Here is a 22,391-nt window from a genome sequence, read left to right on the forward strand (position 1 = left end):
CTAAGTCTGACAAACGGTGTATTGATTTATCGTTCCCAGTCTTACCTGGGAGTTGAGTTGTTGTGACATATGGTTGTCAGGGAGACTCTGGTGGTTCATTATACAATAACTTGTGTTTTTACTGAAGCAATAAGGCACGGGGTTTATAAATAGATTTATACCATGGCATTGTTGAATACTCGCTTCTGATGGGCTTGAAGTATATTATATTTGCACGGTGTAATTCAAAACAAAAGTCAAATTGAAAACATTATTGGCATTGTTGAATTCGATTTTCATGAGAGAAAGCTAGGACTGGTGCTCGTTTAGCTAACCAAACCATGTCTGTTTGTTTGGTTACCACGGTAACTACTGCAGCTCTCTAGTAAACTTACTGGCTACTTCAGTGGATGTTGAACACATTTCTTCCGGCAAATTAACACATTTCTAGAGGTAAATGTGTTTAAATTCTAGTCATCGTATAAAAGGGGTAATCAACTCGGGGCTCTATACGTTCTCTGGAAAATAATATACCTCTGTGGAAGGTAGCGCGTCGTGGAACCCCTTCCACGTCATTATTTTCCAGAGAACGTATAGCCCCTCATTGATTATCCCTTACATACAAATCTTAATAAATTGGCCATTAACAGTACTGCTGTGCATGCTTTTTACCTTACCGTTAGAGTTTTTATTTATTTATTTATTTCACCTTTATTTAACCAGGTAAGCAAGTTGAGAACAAGTTCTCATTTACAATTGCGACCTGGCCAAGATAAAGCAAAGCAGTTCGACACATACAACGACACAGAGTTACACATGGAGTAAAACAAACATACAGTCAATAATACAGTAAAAAAACAAGTCTATATACAATGTGAGCAAATTAGGTGAGAAGGGAGGTAAAGGCAAAAAAGGCCATGGTGGCAAAGTAAATACAATATAGCAAGTAAAACACTGGAATGGTAGTTTTGTAATGGAAGAATGTGCAAAGTAGAAATAAAAATAATGGGGTGCAAAGGAGCAAAATAAATAAATAAATTAAATACAGTTGGGAAAGAGGTAGTTGTTTGGGATAAATTATAGGTGGGCTATGTACAGGTGCAGTAATCTGTAAGATGCTCTGACAGTTGGTGCTTAAAGCTAGTGAGGGAGATAAGTGTTTCCAGTTTCAGAGATTTTTGTAGTTCGTTCCAGTCATTGGCAGCAGAGAACTGGAAGGAGAGGCGGCCAAAGAAAGAATTGGTTTTGGGGGTGACTAGAGAGATATACCTGCTGGAGCGTGTGCTACAGGTGGGAGATGCTATGGTGACCAGCGAGCTGAGATAAGGGGGGACTTTACCTAGCAGGGTCTTGTAGATGACATGGAGCCAGTGGGTTTGGCGACGAGTATGAAGCGAGGGCCAGCCAACGAGGGCGTACAGGTCGCAATGGTGGGTAGTATATGGGGCTTTGGTGATAAAACAGATTGCACTGTGATAGACTGCATCCAATTTGTTGAGTAGGGTATTGGAGGCTATTTTGTAAATGACATCGCCAAAGTCGAGGATTGGTAGGATGGTCAATTTTACAAGGGTATGTTTGGCAGCATGAGTGAAGGATGCTTTGTTGCGAAATAGGAAGCCAATTCTAGATTTAACTTTGGATTGGATATGTTTGATATGGGTCTGGAAGGAGAGTTTAGAGTCTAACCAGACACCTAAGTATTTGTAGTTGTCCACGTATTCTAAGTCAGAGCCGTCCAGAGTAGTGATGTTGGACAGGCGGGTAGGTGCAGGTAGCGATCGGTTGAAGAGCATGCATTTAGTTTTACTTGTATTTAAGAGCAATTGGAGGCCACGGAAGGAGAGTTGTATGGCATTGAAGCTTGCCTGGAGGGTTGTTAACACAGTGTCCAAAGAAGGGCCGGAAGTATACAGAATGGTGTCGTCTGCGTAGAGGTGGATCAGAGACTCACCAGCAGCAAGAGCGACCTCATTGATGTATACAGAGAAGAGAGTCGGTCCAAGAATTGAACCCTGTGGCACCCCCATAGAGACTGCCAGAGGTCCGGACAGCAGACCCTCCGATTTGACACACTGAACTTTATCAGAGAAGTAGTTGGTGAACCAGGCGAGGCAATCATTTGAGAAACCAAGGCTGTCGAGTCTGCCGATGAGGATGTGGTGGTTGACAGAGTCGAAAGCCTTGGCCAGATCAATGAATACGGCTGCACAGTAATGTTTCTTATCGATGGCGGTTAAGATATCGTTTAGGACCTTGAGCGTGGCTGAGGTGCACCCATGACCAGCTCTGAAACCAGATTGCATAGCAGAGAAGGTATGGTGAGATTCGAAATGGTCGGTAATCTGTTTGTTGACTTGGCTTTCGAAGACCTTAGAACGGCATGGTAGGATAGATATAGGTCTGTAGCAGTTTGGGTCAAGAGTGTCCCCCCCTAGATAAAGTGTTCCAAAAGGTTTCTTTGTCTGTCCCCATAGGAGAACCCTTCTTGGTTCCAGGTACAACCCTCCGTGGAAAGGGTTCTACCTGGAACCAAATTGGTTCTTCCTGGTACCAAAAAAGGATATTCAAATGGTTCTCCTATTGGGACAGCCGAAGAACCCTATTAGGTTCCTTTTCTTCTAAGAGTGTACATATAACTGCACATCTGTTCTTCTGTCTCATGATGTTTTCTGTCTTCACAGAGCTTCCAGTGTCCCCAAGGCGGATGCACCAAAGGTAAGAACACTCCAGTGAATCACTTCAAGTCAAATTCATTAGTTAAGATGAAAGGATTTTAATCACGAGTATTACTTTTTAGTGGGCGTATCGACACTTACCAGGATCGTTTGTTGAGTCATATGTGCTCAGGAGTTCATCAATATGTTTGCGCATGCTCACTGTACCCTTCTGAGACGAAGTTACACCACATTTTGGTTGGCTGTTATGGGCATTATGCAAAGCTTGTGAAGGTGCCACCCTCATGGATAGCACTGAGGTGCATACCAATGTTCTGGGGAGCATGGGCTCCTGCATGAGTTTGCTGTGTGTGTGTGAGTGTTGTGCATGTGCCCCCCTTTTAGAACGAACCGCTGGAGATCATTAAGCCTGTGCCAATCACCTACCCAGCCCCGCCATCCACATTCACCAGCCCCTCCCCTCAGCCCAGTGCTGCCTACAATAAGACGGCCCGCCCCTTTGGCGGGGGCAGCAGTGTGGGTGTGGTAACTTCCTCCCTGACTGCCCCAAAAGTGGCCTCAATCCCTTCTGCATCATCTGCTTTCACCCCCGCTGCCCCCTCCTCCCAGCAGCCCCAGCCTCCCTTCCCACTAGGCAGCCACTCCCGCTCTCCAGCCCCACCCATCGCAGCCCCACCCACCAGACCCAGCTCTGGCCGTTCCCCCTTCACCACCCCCTCCTCGTCCTCCTCTTCCTCCCCGGCCAGAGTGACAGCCCCCTCCTCCAATCCTGGTGCTCCGCAGTCCTCTTGCTATAACACGCCCATCAACCTGTACTCCAACGCCAACGCCTGTGAGGTGGCCATAGGACAGAGGCGGGGCCTGTTGGAAGCCCAGGGTGTGGTAGTCGACCAGATCAAAGACCAGTTCAACGGGTGAGTAGCACTAACCTCAAACCCCACCCCTCACCTCACCTCCTCTCCTTTCTCGTCTCCTCTCCTTTCTCCTCTTTTCTCCTGTTACTTTCTTTCTTTTGAACAACTCTTGCTTCTGCTTCCTTTGCCTTTCCAAGAGGCTCAACTGTGGGTAGGTAGGTGGTCTGTACAGTAAGTTCACTTGAAGTCTTTACCCTGCACCACATTGTATTTTTGTAGCTCAAAATAAAAACATGGCTATTCTAGATGTGACCACTTAGACTGGTGTAGTGCAGCAGCATGATGGCTGTAATGGGAAATGAACATGTTTCGCTCTCACTTCCCATAAATCATGTGTATTGTTGCCAGGTCAACAGATACTTGTGGTTCACTCCACTACCTGTCTAGATGATGTTTGAGGCCACGAGTAGCTGGTGTCCATTTTCAGTTAACCAACCATGCAATAACAGACTACCTGAGAGAGGACATACTTTGTACTAAATCTTCCATCCGTTTCTCCTACATAGTCTACATTTATTTAGTCTATATTGTTCTCATTTAGCAGATGCTCTTATCCAGAGCGACTTATAGGCGCAATTGAGGGGTTAAGTGCCTTGCTCAAGTGCACATCGACAGATTTTTCGTCTAATTGGATCTGGGATTCAAACCAGCGACCTTTGGGTTACTGGCACAACGCTCTGAACCGCTAGGCTACCTGCCACTCTACAAACAATACTCTCGTTTGTAGAGCAACATGCCTATATCTACCTAGCTCTTTAAACAGTCACAATAGAGAGAAATAGTAATGGCGTCTTTTTGTAGGCGCAAACTCCGCCAGGGTTCGTTGGACAAAGCCTATGAAGAAATGGAGGGAGTTCCTGTCGGGTTTTCGGAATAACGCTGAAAATAAGGTCTGTGGTAAACACAGGTTTAGGAGATCTGACACGTTCTGTTCTGAGACCCTCTTCATCAGCTAACGTCACTTTTTGAAGCCTTTATGTCATTTAAAAAAAAGGCTTCATAATTCATGAAGGTCATAGAATCTCAGAACAAAACGCACCAGAACTTATTTTTTCTCATTTATCCCAAAACCCTATTGTTTCTCCATTCAGTTTCCCCATAGGAATGGCTGAACAAACCAGAGCTAACTTATTTACGGCGTTTAGGACTGCAAGCTGGCGAGCTCCGAGTGCAGCAGCACATCTTGTCTCATGTTAAAGGGAACTGGAAACAGAAGACGAAGGCAGCAGCAGAACGACGACATGTTAAACTCACCCCTGCTACCACCCAGCTCAGCCCGCCTCCCTCTAATTCATAGCAAAGTGAATAGCCTTGCCAAACACCCAGTATTCCGCCTCGGAGTCTGCCTGACATGTTGTTGTCTGTCGACTCAGACGCCTGTTTCTACAGGCCTGGTATTCTGGAAGCGTTGGCCCTGTAGAAGCTCTACTGGGATGGTTCTCAGGCCAGATGTATTTATAAAACTTCAGAATAGTAAAAACACGTGTTTTTGACTAGTCTACCAATGTAGTCCACTGATGCAAATGTAATTAGTTATGTTTCACAGCTGAATATAGTAGAGACTTCATGCCACATACCTGTAGGCACTTTGGTTGTCATCTCAGTCTTTACTGCGTACTCTACTGCATACTCTACTGCATACTCTACTTATGGTCTCTGGAGTGATTATTCCACCTTCCTCCTATCTTTACCCCCTGGACTACTCTGTCTGCTTCTGATTGGCTTGAAGGGCATTCTAGAGCATGCATTATTTCCCTATAACGCACAGTATATTTGCACAATAGAATTCAATGGCTACATGTTCTGTGTTTGATCTGCTATTGAAAGCAAAAGTCGAATTGAAAACATTTATTCGCATTGTTGAATTAGATTTTCATGATAGCAAGCTAGGACGGATGGTTTGGTTAGCTAAACTAGAAAGTCTGTTTGGTTACACATTTCTAGTGGTAAATGTGTTAAATTCTAGTCATGGTATAAAAGGGGTAATAAACTCGGGGCTCTATACGTTCTCTGGAAAATAATGCACCTCTGTGGAAGGTAGCGCGTCGTGGAACCCCTTCCACGTCATTATTTTCCAGAGAACGTATAGCCCCTCACAGAGAACGTATAGCCCCTCATTGATTATCCCTTACATACAAATCTTAATAAATTGGCCATTAACAGTACTGCTGTGCATGCTTTTTACCTTACCGTTAGATAAAAGGGTTCCAAAAGGTTTCTTTGGCTGTCCCCATAGGAGAACCCTTTTTGGTTGCAGGTAGAACCCTTTTTGGTTCCAGGTAGAACCCTCTGTGGAAAGGGTTCTACATGGAACCAAATGGGTTCTACCTGGAACCAAAAATGGATCTTCAAAAGGGTTCCCCTATGGGGACAGCCGAATAACCCTATTAGGTTCCTTTTTTTTCTATGTGTGTACAGATGTTTTCTGCCTACAGGTTCCAGGTATAGTAGCAGCATGCGTGTTCAGCTGGATCCTGTGTGTGTGTTTCTCTGGGTGTCTGCTTGCACCTCGTCTCAGAATGGGCCATGTGTTTTTAGGACCCAGTTGGATCAATGCTCTTTCTCTTTTCCTGCTCCTTTACTTTATCCTCTTCTTCTTCATTTGTTCTTTCCTCAGGAGGACGAGGAGGAAGAGACCAAGTTAGTGTGTCACTGCTACTGTTAGAACACTGTCTGCTAGCTCTGTAACTGTGGGATGATGCAATTATCAGTGCTTTACTGCCGCACCTGAATAGTACAGTAGGCATGCTGGCACCTTTCTGCCATAACCCTCAAACCTTACTCATACTCATGTACTTACTGTATTACACCCTCATCTCAGAGCACAAAACAACCTGCGAAGCCACCCTGTAAATAACCCACAGCCATAAGCCGTAATAAGCCTTGTGATCCAGTTCATTCTGTTCATTCATGCTCTATGTGCCATGGCATCCCGGCCCGGTTCACTTGGAAAAGTAGTGTATTTACACCCATGTGCATTGAAATGCTGTTCCGTTTATAGTGCACTGCTTTTGACCAGAGCACCATAGACTCTATAGGCACTTTAAAGGGCATAGGGTGCCATTTTTATGCTGCATCCCCACCAGACCCATCCCCAGACAGCAACTCAGTGCCCTGTAGGCTGACCTGTCACCACTCAGCGGGGCTACTGAACCCTGTCCCTGCATCTGTCCCCCTCCGTCTGTCCGTCTGCCACCGTGTCACTCTGTTTACCCAAGGCCACTTATTAATTACCAGCCAGCTATTTCACTGTGGTTCTAGGAATAGTACCGTCACTATCTGACCCCTGACCTCCATTCACTTAGAATACACTCACTGACACACGCAATAGACTAGAACACGAGCTGGAGAGCTCACACGCAGAACACTCCGATATATTCACACTTGACTTGCCTCAAGTGCATAAATGCATTTGTAGCTAATGTAATACAGACACCTTGAGATGAGTGTCTAAACATGATTTAATTCAGGACAGGAATACAAAGAATGCATCTGTTCAGGTCCTGAGCTCACTGTAATGTGAGGCCCAGTGGTTCCCCCTTGTGGTGAGAGATGGTAATTTCACCCTTGCTTCTAACTATATTATACAGTTACATTTAATAGTTTTCTGTCAATTCCCCCAAATCCAAACTAGATCACTGTTTTTTTCAGCTGATCAATAATCCATAAAGCATATTCCTGCTAGTACTAAAAGCATGATGTCATGCTATAATATGAGTGTCTGAGTTAACGCCGTGTATGTGGGCTGAATCATGTCACGTCACCTTCATAGGGGTTTTGGAGGTGATCATTACAGTAAGTTGGAATTGATAGCTATCTGTGTCATTGTAGCTGACTGCTGCTCTGCTATTTCTGGTGTAGCTGCTGTTTCTGCCAGTGCACCTCAGAGCATTCTTAAGTATAGCCCGTAGTACTGCAGCAATGCTCATACTTTAGAACCAAATAGTTTTAGCACCTTGGAAGTACAATATTCAGTTTTTCCTCCCAGTCTTTTCTAGTTTCTGATTCTTCTCCTTCTATTATCCTATTTTCCTTTTCTTACTTCCCTCTCAATTTCCGTGTGCAGAGTCCCCCCAAAGACTGCCACTAGGAGGTACGGTAAATGGGAAGTCTAGCAGTGGCCACTTCACGGAGTGAATGTGTGTATGTTTGTCTGAGTCTACCTGTAGTATACACTGGGAGTGAGAGTGTGTTTTGTCTGTACCTGTGTGTGAGATTTGTTTTGCACTTGTGTTATCCTACTGTATGAAAAAGATGAATGAATGAATTAATTTAATGAATTAATCGGAGTAATTACTTGATGAATAAAGTCATTATTAAAAGTGATTTTTATGAATGGTGAATGCTAATAGTAATTGGAAATAAATGAGGATGAGGATACTTATTCTGTGTGTTTGTGGCCTCAGGAACAGAGTTGAACCAGAGTTGAACCATGCCTCACCACTCAGCGAGGCCAGTAAGAAGCGTATGATCGAGGACACGGAGGACTGGCATCCTCGCACCGGCACCTCCCAGTCCAGGTCCTTCAGAATCCTGGCTCAGATCACTGGCACAGAGAACGGTGGGTACCCCCTGGCACCCTCCCCCTTTCCCCAATACCGATTCATAATGACACTCTAGTTACTTCATGTTGGGTACCCTGGCACCCTCATACCCAGGCCAGAACACATGCAGCACCACCAATACCTTGGCACAGTGGTATTAGAAAATAGATGTGTGTTAGCTAGATCATTGTGACTAGTTGACCTTTTCCCCTAAGGGAAAGGTTACATAAGTAGGCTGTCGTATAGATTACAACAGTGCTGAGGCTTGAGGCTGATTCCCTGACCTGTCAATGTTTTTAATTTGCTGTTTTATACTCTTGTGAATTCAATGGTTTTTACTAGATTACTTGTAGTTTTTCATGTTGTCTGTCTATTTTTTTTTTGTAATGACTTGGTGCTGCCTATCTTGGCCAGGGCGCTCTTGAAAAATGAGCCCTTCCTGGTTAAATAAATAATTAAGTGCGGCATGCTAGTCCCTGTGGCGCAGGTCTGTCTCTGAGCCTCAGCAACCATCTCTCTGTCATCACTCCAGCCCTGTGTGTGTGTGTGTGTGTGTTGGACATGCTCTGCTAATATAAGTTGACATGGAGCTGACAAGGAACAGTGGATTAGATGTCCCTCTCTACTCCAGACAGAGGCTGAGGTTACCAATTTTTTAAAATTTATTTTACCTTTATTTAACTAGGCAAGTCAGTTAAGAACAAATTCTTATTTTCAATGACTGCCTAGAAACAGCAGCAGTGTGTTTACTGCCTGTTCAGGGGCAGAACAACAGATTTGTACCTTGTCAGCTCGGGGGTTTGAACTTGCAACCTTCCGGTTACTAGTCCAACGCTCTAACCACTAGGCTACCCTGCCGCCCCGGCAATGCAGCGCTGAATATGTTTACGGCTGTTGATATTATGCAAATGGTGCTGGAGAGTGGTTTGTACAGCTGTAGATGTGGAGAGTGGTTTGTAGGTGAGGAGAGAGGGATGTAGCTCCCCCCAGGACGGTCTCTGCCATCTGATATAGAGCCCAGTAATCCAGCCCCTCACGTGGAGTAGAGATATTTGAGGTGCACCCTTGACCAACTTTGTATTTTTATTTTGCATTTTAAAAGCAGTATAAACCCTCTCTTTTTGGCTGGTCACCCCATCAGTTATTTTCTATTACAAGACACACGTCTACACGCACATGTCACAATCTCTGCATTGATGTTCATGCGTTTCTTTCCTCCTCTTTTGACAGACCAAGCCCAGGAGAACAGCACTGGAAAGAAGTGAGTAGTTGATTGGTCAGTCTGCTCCCATGTGATCTGGTTGTGTTTTCCTGGCGTGTGAGTGTGACGCTGTTGTTGTTACTGTGACTATGTTGGGGTGACGTCTCATCCTTGCACGTCACAGAAGCTTCTCATTATTGGGATTCCGTGTTTAGCCCATTGCTTCCTGATCCAATGAGACACTTAGTTTCAAGCTTCATTACAGGAAGCCACATCAGAGGAAGCCACATCAGAGGAAGCACACTGTGGAGGAAACCCTAGTAAAAACATCTCCGGCTGGGTTAGCTGGATCGGCCAAACCCTCAGAGCTCTCTGAAAGCTGCCCCCCCGTTCATCTTCATCTGCAGTAAACACACACTGCTGCTGTCCCAACCTAAGCACCGGACAATTAGAATGTCACGGTGGGATTGTGGGTAACGAAGAGGTACTATGGGTAATAAGGGACTGCCAGGAGGAGGCACTCACTCATGCCTTCTCAGAGACATGTGGTTAACAGACAGCACGCTCCCAAACACAGAGCTCCTATCAAGAGATATCAAGCCTCTTTGCTAATCTTACTGCTTTATTTAATTGACCTGTATTTCCTCAATTTCCCAGCATTTTCCCGTACATTTCTTGTGTTACTTTTTTCTTACAATTTCTTTCTTCCCGTCTGCTCTCCTGTGTCCTCTTCTTTCTCCCTCCTTCCCTACCTCCCTCTCCCCTCCTGCCCTGTGCCGTTGGGTGTGTTAGGGTGAACAAACCGGACCCGGAGGTTGTGGGACAACTGTACAACAAGCTGAGAGACTGGCACCACGGTGTTTCAGCACGCACACTCAACGTGCAGTAGACTGTTTCTCACTAAGATAATTGCGTACTATTTGTGACCTCTACCTGCCTGTGTTCTATTTATTTCAATATGCCTGTAGTTGTCTCCCTGTGTGTGCAGTGGAGTCCATTATATTTCACATTATACCTACCGTTATCACGTACACTTGTATAGTTACAGGTATTAGTTAGTGCATTATTTAGGTGTGTGAGAGACTCCCTTAAGCTACCTTGCCTTATTTTACTACTTACATTATATATGCAAAAGTATGTGGACACCCCTTCGAATTTGCGGATTTGGCGTTTTCAGTCACAACCGTTGCATAAAATCGACCCAACAGCCATGCAATGCCCATAGACAAACATTGGCAGTAGAATGGCCTTACTGAAGAGCTCAGTGACTTTCAATGTGGCACTATCATAGGATGCCACCTTTCCAACAAGTCCGTTTGTCAAATTTCTGCCCTGCTAGAACTGCCCCTGTCAACTGTAAGTGCTGTTATTGTGAAGTGGAAACGTCTAGGAGCAACAATGGCTCAGCCGTGAAGTGGTAGGCCACACAAGCTCACAGAACAGGACCACAGAGTGCTGAAGCACGTACCGCGTATAAATTGTTTGTCGTCGGTTGACACACCCACTACCGAGTTCCAAACTGCCTCTGGAAGCAACGTCGGCACAAGAACTGTTCGTTGGGAGCTTCATGAAATGGGTTTCCCTGGCCGAGCAGTCGCACACAAGCCTTAGATCACCAAGTGCAATGCCAAGCGTCGGCTGGAGTGGTGTAAACCTCGCCGCCATTGGACTCTGGAGCAGTGAAAACGCGTTCTCTGGAGTGATGAATCACGCTTCACCATATGGCAGTCCAATTATCACAGATTAGTTTTTGCCAAATGTTTGCAATTGCAATTTGACTTGTGATTTAGATCAAAACACTTAGGTGAACTGTTGGAATGATGGAAATCGAATGAGGTTAAGTCTGTGGAAAGCGGCATGAAGAGAGAGCTGAGAGGGATGACTCCAGTAGCACGGCACATCACACGGCACATCACATTTAACAAACCAAAGATTCAAATAATGTTCTAGAATGTAAAGTAAAAACCCAAACCGGTCCGTGCATCAATATCAGTATATAGTCAAATACAGTACACCGCCCAGCCCTACCGCTCATCAAACCATTCAGTGCCCACTCACGCCCTGTGGATGGGGGCATTGTCATCCTATGGGGGCATAGACATGGTAGCCAAAATAGTGGCCTGCCCAGCATTTTTATTTATGACCCTAAGCATGATGGGATGTTAATTGCTTAATTAACTCAGGAACCACACCTGTGTGGAAGAACCTGCTTTCAATATACTTTGTCCCTCATTCACTCGTGTTTCCATTATTTTGTCAGTTACCTGGATCCTCTTTGTGTACCGTATGTGTCTGTAATATACTTTTGAGTTTGATTTATCGACGTAGTATAGGTTTGACTGAGTTTGTCGATTCATTTAAGTTTCTCCTTCTCTGACATCACTGTCTCCAACTTAATTCTCTACCTTTCCTTCTACATGACTACCTTTGTATTTTATCTACATTTTGTTTCATTTTCTTCACTAACCATAGATATGCTTGAAGATTGTTGCTGCTTGCATCTAAATAAAGTTATATCCTTTATTTCCTGTCCACTTTCCTCTTCTTCTTCCGACTCTCCTGGGAAGTACAGTATCTTAAGACTATCTACACAGCTAATAGACTAATGAGGCGTACATATCCAATGGCTCACGAGTAGTTTATACAAAGGACATACAGGAAAGCTCCTTAATAGCTTAGCTCCACACATACATTGGGCTCCCGAGTGGCGCAGCGGTCTAAGGCACTGTATCTCAGTGCAAGAGGGGTCACTACAGTCCCTGGTTTGAATCCAGGCTGTATCACATCCAGCTGTGATTGGGAGTCCCCTAGGGTGGCACACAGTTATCCCAGTGTCGGCTGGGTTTAACCGGGGCAAATAAGAATTTGTTCTTAACTGATACAGTACAGTTAGTTCTCTGCTTGAGCTAGTAGCACTTTGTATGTATCACCAGTAGATGGCAGTGTTGTCAATGCACATTTGAAATACAGTGTAGTGTAGAACTGCATATGACCTGAAGAAAGTCTTCCTAAGGGCAAGTGCATCTCACCTGGGACTTTAACCAGCTTTCTTTTGTAAACAGCTGGGATGATTCCTTGATACGCTGAACACCAGCACTAGCACAGACCTAACCATCATGGCTCAAGCACTAAAGACCAGCATTATTTATAGAACCATCAATATGTTAATGATGCAGAGACCGAAAGAACAGCAAAATAGGCAGCAGGCCACTGTTATGAGCAGCTCCACTGCATACAACATTTCACAGAGAGGATGGAGAGAACGAGAGGAGGAGAGGGAGAAAGAGCGAGACGGTGCCAACACTAATTGTTTTCCTGTTTACTTATTGCTGTGCCATCTGGACACTGGGCTGTATCATCTATCCTTATTGGATCAATCTGGCCATGGTTTTCATCAGACACAGCTTTTAATCCAATCAACTCTCCCCATAATTGGCCTGATTGGTTGAGTGTGTCACTGAACTTCCTGCTAATTGATTGTGCCTGGTTAGTGCCTCTGCTGGATATGACTCAATCGTGCCTATTCATAATTAGCCTGGTTTTATGTCTTCAAAACAGCCCTTCCGATGCACTTGTATTTCCAACAACTATTTAGCTATTTTTCTGTGTGGTCTGCACATAATTTCACCGTAAACATGTTCTTGAACAGGAGGAGAACCACGGGCTTTATATTGGGGTTAGGTGTGGAGAGAGTGCACGATGTGGGCGTGAGTTCAGCTATAGCAGAAGATGGTGAAGTCTATAGTTTTTAGGGAGGCGTGTTGTGATGGAATCACGTTCTAACAGCTGAGAGGTGGATGGAACGCCTACTGTACTGTAACCATGGCCGAGGTTGCCATAACAAACAGGGCCTGAGGGAGAGACTGACAGGAATCAGTTTGCACAGCCTGGCGATGTGGATAGTCATTAGTAAACAACACCAGACGTTAAGAACTTCAACGCTACTGGGTTTATTATGAGCCAAATACTATAAAGTGAAAACATTTCTCTATGATGGTGTGTTTTGTCTGTCTGTATTTGTCTCTCTGTGTGTTTGTGTGTGTGCGGTTGTGTTTGTGTGTGTGCATGCGGTTGTGTTTGTGGGTGCCTGTATGTTTCAGTGAAACAATGACCTTTCTGTTCTCCAGAGAAGTTGTTGAGGATGCCCTGCCCAGTGCTCACGTCACATCAGTGAAGACCATGACCAAAGTCCCAGGAGCCTCCAGGAACGGTGTCCCCCCACCCACCTTCAAGACCCCCTCTGCCCAGGTCAAACCCTCCTGGCCAGCTGGAGGTTCAGCAGGTAATCTTACACACTCTGACACTAACCCCTACTGTCTTCCTCTCGCTGTCGCTCCAGACCATTCTGTGGTTAGTTTCACTCACATCTTGTTCATGCTTCTGCTATTGAGTGTGTCCTGCTGTTAAGAAAAGACTAGATCTATACTACAAGCTTAGGTTTACTGCAGCCTTGTTCTGTTATAATCTCCACCCGGCACAGCCAGAAGAGAACTGGCCACCCCTCAATAGCCTGGTTCCTCTCTAGGTTTCTTCCGAGGTTTTGGCCTTTCTAGGGAGTTTTTCCTAGCCAACGTGCTTCAACACCTGAATTGCTTGCTGTTTGGGGTTTTAGGCTGTGTTTCTGTACAGCACTTTGAGATATCAGCTGATGTACGAAGGGCTATATAAATACATTTGATTTGATTTATGAACAGAAATGCAAATCATGCATTTTATTTATGGAAGTTATGAGAGCTCTACCCTTTACACAAATATTTTTTTAGGAGAAGAATGCTGATAAACGCTTGTATAGCATGAAGTGTCTTCATTAACCCCTTGGCGTTTTGCATTGGCTCAGACAGGCAACCATAGTGTCAATATCATCTGACATCATCTGTAGTAGTTCATCTTGACCTACAGGGGGCAGACGCCTGCTGTTACTGTAAAACCTGACTATTAATCAGTGCTTTGATTAGAGCAACATAATGCCTCTGTTACACACGGCTCTTCATCGTAATGCCCCTGGAACAAACAGCTCTTGAACATTACGAGCTCTATAAAAAGTGCGGTATTCAGCTAATGAGCTCAAATTATTACCTCTTTTTTTTCTTCCAAGATTCCGGAGTTAAATAGATTGTGAAATTGAGAATTATATATTAGATGTTCTGCTCTTTTAAACAGGAGATTCAGTGTATGTGAGAACTGTAGCTGCCTTGGAGTAAATATTTGCCGAAGGGCCTTGAGTTGGGGAGTCATTACTAAGATGACTAAGACTGCAGTATGCTATATATATGTGTGTGTGTGTGTGTGTGTGTGTGTGTATATATATATATACATATATATACGGCCTAAACAGAACTGTGTGAAGCTAGAGGTCCTGTGCTTGCTTAAAGCTAGAGGTCCTGTGCTTGCTTACCTACTGCCTCCCCGCGGGGACCTCTTAAGTGAGAGCTGTTGAAAGGGGGTGTATACGAGACCACAGGCACCTCTCTGTTAGATACAGTATGTATCAGATTAACGCTTACTTGACCTTGTGTTCACAAACATATACCTCATACTGACCGTGTGCAACCAGGCCAGATGTATGCTGTATTATGCATGACTCTACCATTCCCCCTGCTAGTGCTAACACATTATTGAGTGTGAAAAACATGTAATGTTTTTCATGGCGATTTTCATAGCAGCAGGCAGGACATGATTTGTGTTGTTGTTTGTGTGCGTGTGCGAGATAGGAGGGGGGGGGGGGGGGGTGTTGTGTCAGAGCCATCTGTGTAAAATCCAGCCAGCATAGATTCCAGAGCGGATACATCTCCCAGATGTTTATCAGACAGAGATGTGTGGCCATGACTCCTCTATATCCAGCCTACGTCCCTCTCCCCTCTCACCATGCCCCCCTGTCACTGTGCCATCCAAGAACATGTTCCCTAAGCCCTTGAACTGGGCTAGCCACTGCTGTCTTCAGACGTCGTCTCAACAGGACGTTTAAAAGACCCACTTAACCAGACGTGGTTGAAGTCGTGGTTTGATGGGCCTGGACCCGGGGTTTGGCAGCCCTGCTGTAGTTCAAGTGGAACGGAGATACAGATCTCCAGTGTTCCCGACCGTGCAGCCTGCCCAAAGCCTCTTCAGTAGTTACTTCGAGCATAGTGCCAACACACAGTGATAGTCTCACGTACAGTTTATGCTGTTCTCCCTCCTTTCTCTCGCTCTCTCTCCCTGTCTTTCACATGGATATCCTCTCCGCTCCTCTTCGTCACTTCTCTGCCAGTCCCCAGTCATGTTTATTCAGTTTGTTTGCACTCCGTCACGAGGAAATCGAGGGGGCACTTGCTTCCTGACCCCTCAGTCTGCCACTCTTTGATTCTGGTCCTGTTTTTCAATAGTCTCTGTCCACCTCCACCCCTCACCCCCTTCTCACCCCCCTCTGAGCACAGACATATTTGACCCCCCTTGGATGTCTCTGTAGCCAGCGAGGAGAGAGGTAAGCAGGGGAGGATTGTGTTTCCTCTCCACGTTCTGTTCAGAGAGGAGAGGGGTGGGGATTATTTTGCCAGGTGTCTCCTTTGGCTCTGGTAATATATATATTTTTGAAGAAAACGTATCCTTTGTTTGGGTGGGGTGGAGTGGATCTGCCGACACAGCTGGCCCATGCATAAGACCGGGAGGTCACAGCTAGATGTGATACATTCTGTCAGCATGCAGCATACTCATGCATACCTGATCACACCTGCCCAACCACACCTGAGCTAACGTTTCTTTAGGGTTAGCTAGCAATGCACACAGCTGTGGAAATACAGCCACAAATCTTGTTGATCATTGAATGATGAGGATGTTTGTCTGCTGTGAGTGTTCTGATCACATGGCGCAAAAGTTTGTGAATGGTTTTCTATAGCTCAGATGGATGTGATTTGTTTATATGGTGTGAATGAAACAACTGACCCATGCTGTATTTTCTGTTGCTTTAGGTTTCCCTAAGGGTGGAGCGGCGCCCTCTTTTGGCCGGGTCAGCAACACTGCACCGGTACCCAAAGGTCCTGACCGCCCTGCTCCCCAGGCGCACCCCAAGGACCAGGACTCCCTGGTGCAGCGGGCCGAACACATCGCAGCAGGAACACGCACACCCATGTGTGGCCACTGTGACAAGGTCATCAGGTACATAACGACTGTCAGTAGGGGAAATTTGGACGCAGCGTAATCCTGTGGGTTCACTTCCTCTCATGTGTGTCTGACATATTGAATTTAAAGTGAATTTTATCCTGACCTCTGCCCACTTCCTGTTATCCACAGAGGTCCGTTCCTGGTGGCCATGGGCATGTCGTGGCACCCTGAGGAGTTTAACTGTTCCCACTGCCACACGTCTCTGGTGGAGTCTGGCTTCGTGGAGGAGAGGGGAACAGTGTACTGTGCTCACTGCTATGAAGAGTTCTTTGCCCCTACCTGCACCAGCTGCAAGCAGAAGGTCCTGGGGGTGAGTGACATACTTCAGGAGACAGTATAGTATCTCTGCTTGTCCACCTTGCTCAATCGTCTTCCTCTCCAATTCCACGGACACATATTGCAATCAAATGAGGACATTATGACATTATAGGGAATTATATTACTGTCTTTTTTTTACAGGAAGTCATCAATGCCCTGAAGCAGACCTGGCATGTGTACTGCTTCCTGTGTGCATCCTGCCAGCAGCCAATCAGAAACAACACCTTCCACATGGAGGACGGGCTGCCATACTGTGAAAGAGGTGAGGTCACAGCAAGCAAGGTGTTTCGAAATGAACACGACTTTGAAATGAATCAAATCATGAAAGTAACATTTGACTGACTCTCTTCCACCCAGATTATTACCAACTATTTGGTACCAGTTGCCATGGTTGTGACTTCCCCATCGAGGCAGGAGACAAGTTTCTGGAGGCGTTAGGATTCACCTGGCATGATACCTGCTTCGTATGTGCAGTAAGTCAGGCCTGCATGGAGCGAGTGATGGCGTCATGGTGAGAGATGTGAAATATAGAGAATAGAAAGATTGTAGCACTGATATTACTGTACTGTCTGTCTGTCATTCCCTAGGTCTGCAGCACCAGTTTGGAGGGCCAAGCCTTCTTCTCTAAAAAGGACAAGGCCCTGTGCAAGAAACACGCCCACACAGTCAAGATCTGACCCGCCCCCAGGAGTGAAGAACAGAGGAAAACGGAGAAAGAATCTATTCTATCAGATGTAGATATTTTTGGTAGTTTTAAAAGATCGATTTATCTGATGACATTTATTGACGGGAATATAAGCTTTATATCTTATTTTGGTCAAACAAAGTGCATGAAGGAAGGTATCATTTTTCGTGAAATCTCAAATTGAAATGTTCTAGAGCTTGTCTATACTGTAGTTAGGTGAACAGACATGTATAAGGTAGATACTCAAGTACCGGCCGGGGCCATATCTGGCTCATGACATTTCCTGTAGCCCTCAACATTAATTAATGTAATAAATCCAAAATCCACTACATACTGTATGATCCCATATAATTGATGTAGTTAAGTTAATTAAAGTGTTATGTTGGTAGATGAATGGGACCTTATAAAATGAGCTTGAATCCATTGACAGATTAAAATCGAACTGTTACCTTATTGAGGATGATTAGAGCACCCAAACCCATTTATTTTCTTTCTCCCTCCCCCCCCCGAATGGTTGGGTCAGTAGACACATGTATGTATCCTGGTAGTATATTTATTGGGGCTGGTGGGATGTACTTTATTTTGGGATTTATAGGGGCAGTTGCACATAGTGGTTCACTGTCATTTTATGAGAAGTAGGGATTTTCCATGTTTATCGTTCAATGTATGTATTTAAAACATATTTTTGAGGATTTACTGCCCATTTATTTAGAACCTAAACTTCGACCCCCCCACACCAGGTGCATATTTTAGTTTCTGCCCTAGCCCTACACAGCGAATTCAAATAATGAAAGCTTGATGGTGAGTTGGTTATTTGAATCAGGGCAAAAAAACTAAATGGACACCTGGGGGGGTCAAGACCGAGTTTGGGGAAACCCTGGTCTATGTGGTGTTTATTGGTGTAATTAATTCCATTCCCAATCATGTTTGTCATTATTAATCATCCAAACTTAGACTAAAAGTAAAATATCTTTGTCCATAAAATGTCAGTGTTGAAAATGATTTGTATTAGAGCTCTGTGGGATGGACACTGTTTTATTGGGGAATACAGTGCATTGGTCTACTATTTGTAAGAAATAAAACTACGATTCAATCGTGTGTGTTTAGGTTGTTTTTAATGTGTATCAGCTTGTCTGTCTCTATAGCGGTCCCAGAACAATACCTCAATATGACCGGTTCATCCATTGATTCCATGATGACGAAGTAAATCATTTTTTACAGCTTTTAATGCCAACTCTCCTTATGTCAGGATGGGGGCTCTAAATGAAGTGTTTCGACACAGACATCAAGCACCACTATAACAAAAAATGGTTCTGTCTCGGATGAGGCCATAGAGACCGGCACAAGCGTGAGTCCCCTCACACTCACCTAGGCGGGAAAAGTACAACGTCTACATGGAGACAGGGAAGATAATACCTCTCACAGGGCTCGGTCCTGTCTCCAATGATCGTTTATTTGCAATGTTTTGGCAAAATCGCCTCACTAGAGAAATGCAACAGTGCAGACTACAATACATTTTTTTCAAATAAACAATGACAAAAACATGTTTATAGGGGAACATTTGAAAGTTGTTGCCAAATCTGCAATATTTCCATCGGTAGACAAAGTGAAAAGGAACACTTGGAGTAGTGCAGGACCTAACTGTACTTCTCCAAGACGTCGGAGGTGGGAGCCATATACTGGATTCCGAAGACGCAGCGAAGAGACAGACCGCTCGTTCACTTGGAAAAGACAGTCGGGCACAACACAAACGTAGAAAAGCTAGATATTAATGCTTGGAAGTTTAGTGACTCGACCATCACATTGGAATCCTGCCATTCTACATTCTACGCGAGGAAAAGGTACGTTTTTGTTTAGAAACCCTTAATCGTAGCGGGGCGCGAAGTTTCAGCTTCGTCAATCGTGGTCGCGAGCTACCCTTTACGGTTTCTGTAAGAATGTAAAGTGGTGATGTGTTAAATTTATGATTCATGTCAATCGGTCGAGATTACGCAGTTTTTCTGCTGTGATTGTTCAGGGGATGCTGCATTCGCTCAATCATCAACCGACTCTTGAGTCGTCCGGAACTGGTGTTGATGCTCAACAGTAATTGGTTGAATCATCACCCCACCATAAGCCTCGAAAATACACCTCCAACGGGCAACGTACTGTAGACTACATCTATGATAGACGTATTCAACTGTGTTTTACAAATGGATCAATCATTTAGCCTAATGTTAATAGCCTTATATTTCGAAACATTTGCGATAGCTTACTTTCACATATCAATTACGTTACCATGGCTCGAGAGAGGTATTGGGTGTTTTCGGTGAATCTCTGAAGTCTTGTTTACTGTCTATTCAAATATGCAGTCCCAGTATGACCTTACACGCCTTGCTATCTATCTCATTGAAAGTGTCTCTTAATTAATGAGCTCTGTGCGATTTTGAAGTACAGCCTCTGGCAGAGGCCAGCACTGATAGTGCTCATTAGAGCTGTGGGGGAGACAGTATCAGTATGCCCAGACTCCTCAGAGCTTTGGAGAGACTAGTTTGAGTTCAGTAAGATGTCTACTCACACTAAGACCGAGTGGACCTGGGTTCAGGACAGGAGGTTGGCATGTGTGTCTGTATGAACCTTGTCCCCAAGCTACACTGTTGTAAAGTGTTAATTCCATGTTTCATAAGCTGAAATAAAAAGATCACAGACACTTGCCATACTCACAAAAAGCTTATTTCGCTAAAATTGTGTGCACATATGTTACATCCCTGTAAGTCAGCGTTTCTCCTTTGCCAATATAATCGATCCACCCGTCAGGTGTGGCATATCGATTAGCTGATTAAACAGCATGATCATTACACAGGTGCTCCTTGTGCTTGGGACAATAAAAGGTCACTTTGCAATTTTGTCACACCACACAATTCTACAAATGTCTCAAGTTTTGAGGGAGCGTGAAATTGGCATGTTGTCTGCAGGAATGTCCACTAGAGCTGTTGCCAGATAATTTAATGTTAATTTGTCAACCATGAGCTGCTTCCAATGCTGTTTTAGAGAATTTGGCAGTACGTCCAAACAGCCTCACAACCGCCGACCACGTATAACCACGCCAGCCCAGGACCTCTACGTACGGTTTCTTCACCTGTGGGATTGTTTTGGGGGGATAGGGGGGCTGAGGAGTATTTTTGTCTGTAATAATGCCCTTTTGTGGGGAAAAACTCATTCTGATTAGCTAAGCCTGCCTCCCAAGTGGGTGGGTCTGGCTCCCAAGTGGTGGGCCTATGCCCTCCATGGCCCACCCATGGCTGCTACCCTGCCCAGTCATGTGAAATTCATAGATTAGGGCCTAAGGAATGTATTTCAATTGACTTATTTCCTTATATGAACTGTAACTCAGTAAAAACGTTGAAATTGTTGCATGTTGCGTTTATATTTTTGTTCAGTATGAAATGCTGCTACGTATAGAGTGATGGAAAAAGTATCCAAACGTCATACTGGAGTAAAAGTAAAGATACCTTAATAGAAAATTACTCCAGTAAAAGTGAAAGTCACCCAGTAAAATACTACTTGAGTAAAAGTCTAAAAGTATTTGGTTTTAAATATCCTTAAGTATCAAAAGTAAATGTAATTGCTAATGTAAAGTGGCAAGAAAAAAGTATGTGAACTTAATCTGATCTTCGTCTAAGTCACAACAATAGATAAACATAGTGTGCTTAAACTAATAACACACAAATTATTGTATTTTTCTTGTCTATATTGAATACATCATTTAAACATTCACAGTGTAGGTTGGGAAAAGTATGTGAACCCCTAGGCTAATGACTTCTCCAAAAGCTAATTGGAGTCCGGAGTCAGCTAACCTGGAGTCCAATTAATGAGACGAGATTGGAGATGTTGGTTTGAGCTGCCTTGCCCTATAAAAAACACTCACAAAATGTGAGTTTGCTATTCACAAGAAGCATTGCCTGATGTGAACCATGCCTCGATCAAAAGAGATCGCAGAAGACCTAAGATTAAGAATTGCTGACTTGCATAAAGCTGCAACGGGTTACAAAAGTATCTTTAAAAGCTGTCCAAGGTAAGACGAATTGACTATATGGAGAAAGTTCAGCGCTGTTGCTACTCTCCCTATGAGTGGCCATCCTGCAAAGATGACTGCAAGAGCACAGTGCAGAATGTTCAATGAGGTTAAGAAGAATCCTAGAGTGTCAGCTCAAGACTTACAGAAATCTTTGGAACATGCTAACAACATGCTAAACAAGAATGGTTTCATGGGAAGACACCATGGAAGAAGCCACTGCTGTCCAAAAACCCCATTGCTGCACGTCTGAAGATTGCAGAAGTGCACCTGGATGTTCCACAGCGCTACTGGCAAAATATTCTGTGGACAAATGAAACTACATTTGAGATTTTATTGGAAGATACACACAACAATATGTGAAGGGGGGGAAAAAAGCACGCCAACATCAACCTCATCCCAACTGTGAAGAATGGTGTACAGAGTAGAGGTCAACCGATTATGACGCCGATACCGATTTATTGGAGGACCAAAAAAAATCAGCGACAATTACAATAATACTAAATGAACACTTTTGTTTTAACTTAATATAATACATCAATAAAATCAATTTAGCCTCAAATAAATAATGAAACATGTTTAAATAATACAAAAGCAAAGTGTTGGAGAAGAAAGTAAAAGTGCAATATGTGTCATGTAAAAAAGCTAACAAATGAAAGCTGGTGGTTCCTTTTAACACGAGTCTTCAATATTCCCAGGTAAGAAGTTTTAGGTTGTAGTTATTATAGGACTATTTCTCTTTATACCATTTATATTTCATATACCTTTTGACTATTGGATGTTCTTATAGGTACTATAGTATTGCCAGTGTAACAGTATAGCTTCCGTCCCTCTCCTCGCCCTTACCTGGGCTCGAACCAGGGACACATCGACAACAGCCA

General features: G+C 44.2%; 2 protein-coding genes across 2 annotated transcripts in view; both read left to right on the forward strand.

The window, feature by feature from the left end:
- The window catches only part of pdlim5b (PDZ and LIM domain 5b), a 66,727-nt gene extending 48,178 nt beyond the window's left edge, over positions 1-18,549 (forward strand). Inside the window, 10 exon segments of the mRNA XM_029654906.2 lie at positions 2,664-2,697; positions 3,042-3,571; positions 7,978-8,132; positions 9,346-9,376; positions 13,444-13,598; positions 16,261-16,447; positions 16,583-16,763; positions 16,913-17,033; positions 17,129-17,244; positions 17,359-18,549. Of these exon segments, the coding sequence (XP_029510766.2) occupies positions 2,664-2,697; positions 3,042-3,571; positions 7,978-8,132; positions 9,346-9,376; positions 13,444-13,598; positions 16,261-16,447; positions 16,583-16,763; positions 16,913-17,033; positions 17,129-17,244; positions 17,359-17,448 (1,600 nt within the window). The 3' untranslated portion in view covers positions 17,449-18,549.
- Positions 18,550-19,149: 600 nt separating this feature from the next.
- bmpr1bb (bone morphogenetic protein receptor, type IBb) overlaps positions 19,150-22,391 on the forward strand; it is a 119,218-nt gene continuing 115,976 nt past the window's right edge. The window contains exon 1 of the mRNA XM_029654946.1: positions 19,150-19,297. The gene's annotated coding sequence lies outside the window, so the exon portion shown is untranslated. The remainder of the gene's footprint in view (positions 19,298-22,391) is intronic.

This window comes from Oncorhynchus nerka, linkage group LG4 (genome assembly GCF_034236695.1).
Source record: "Oncorhynchus nerka isolate Pitt River linkage group LG4, Oner_Uvic_2.0, whole genome shotgun sequence".
Taxonomy (NCBI): Eukaryota; Metazoa; Chordata; class Actinopteri; order Salmoniformes; family Salmonidae; genus Oncorhynchus; species Oncorhynchus nerka.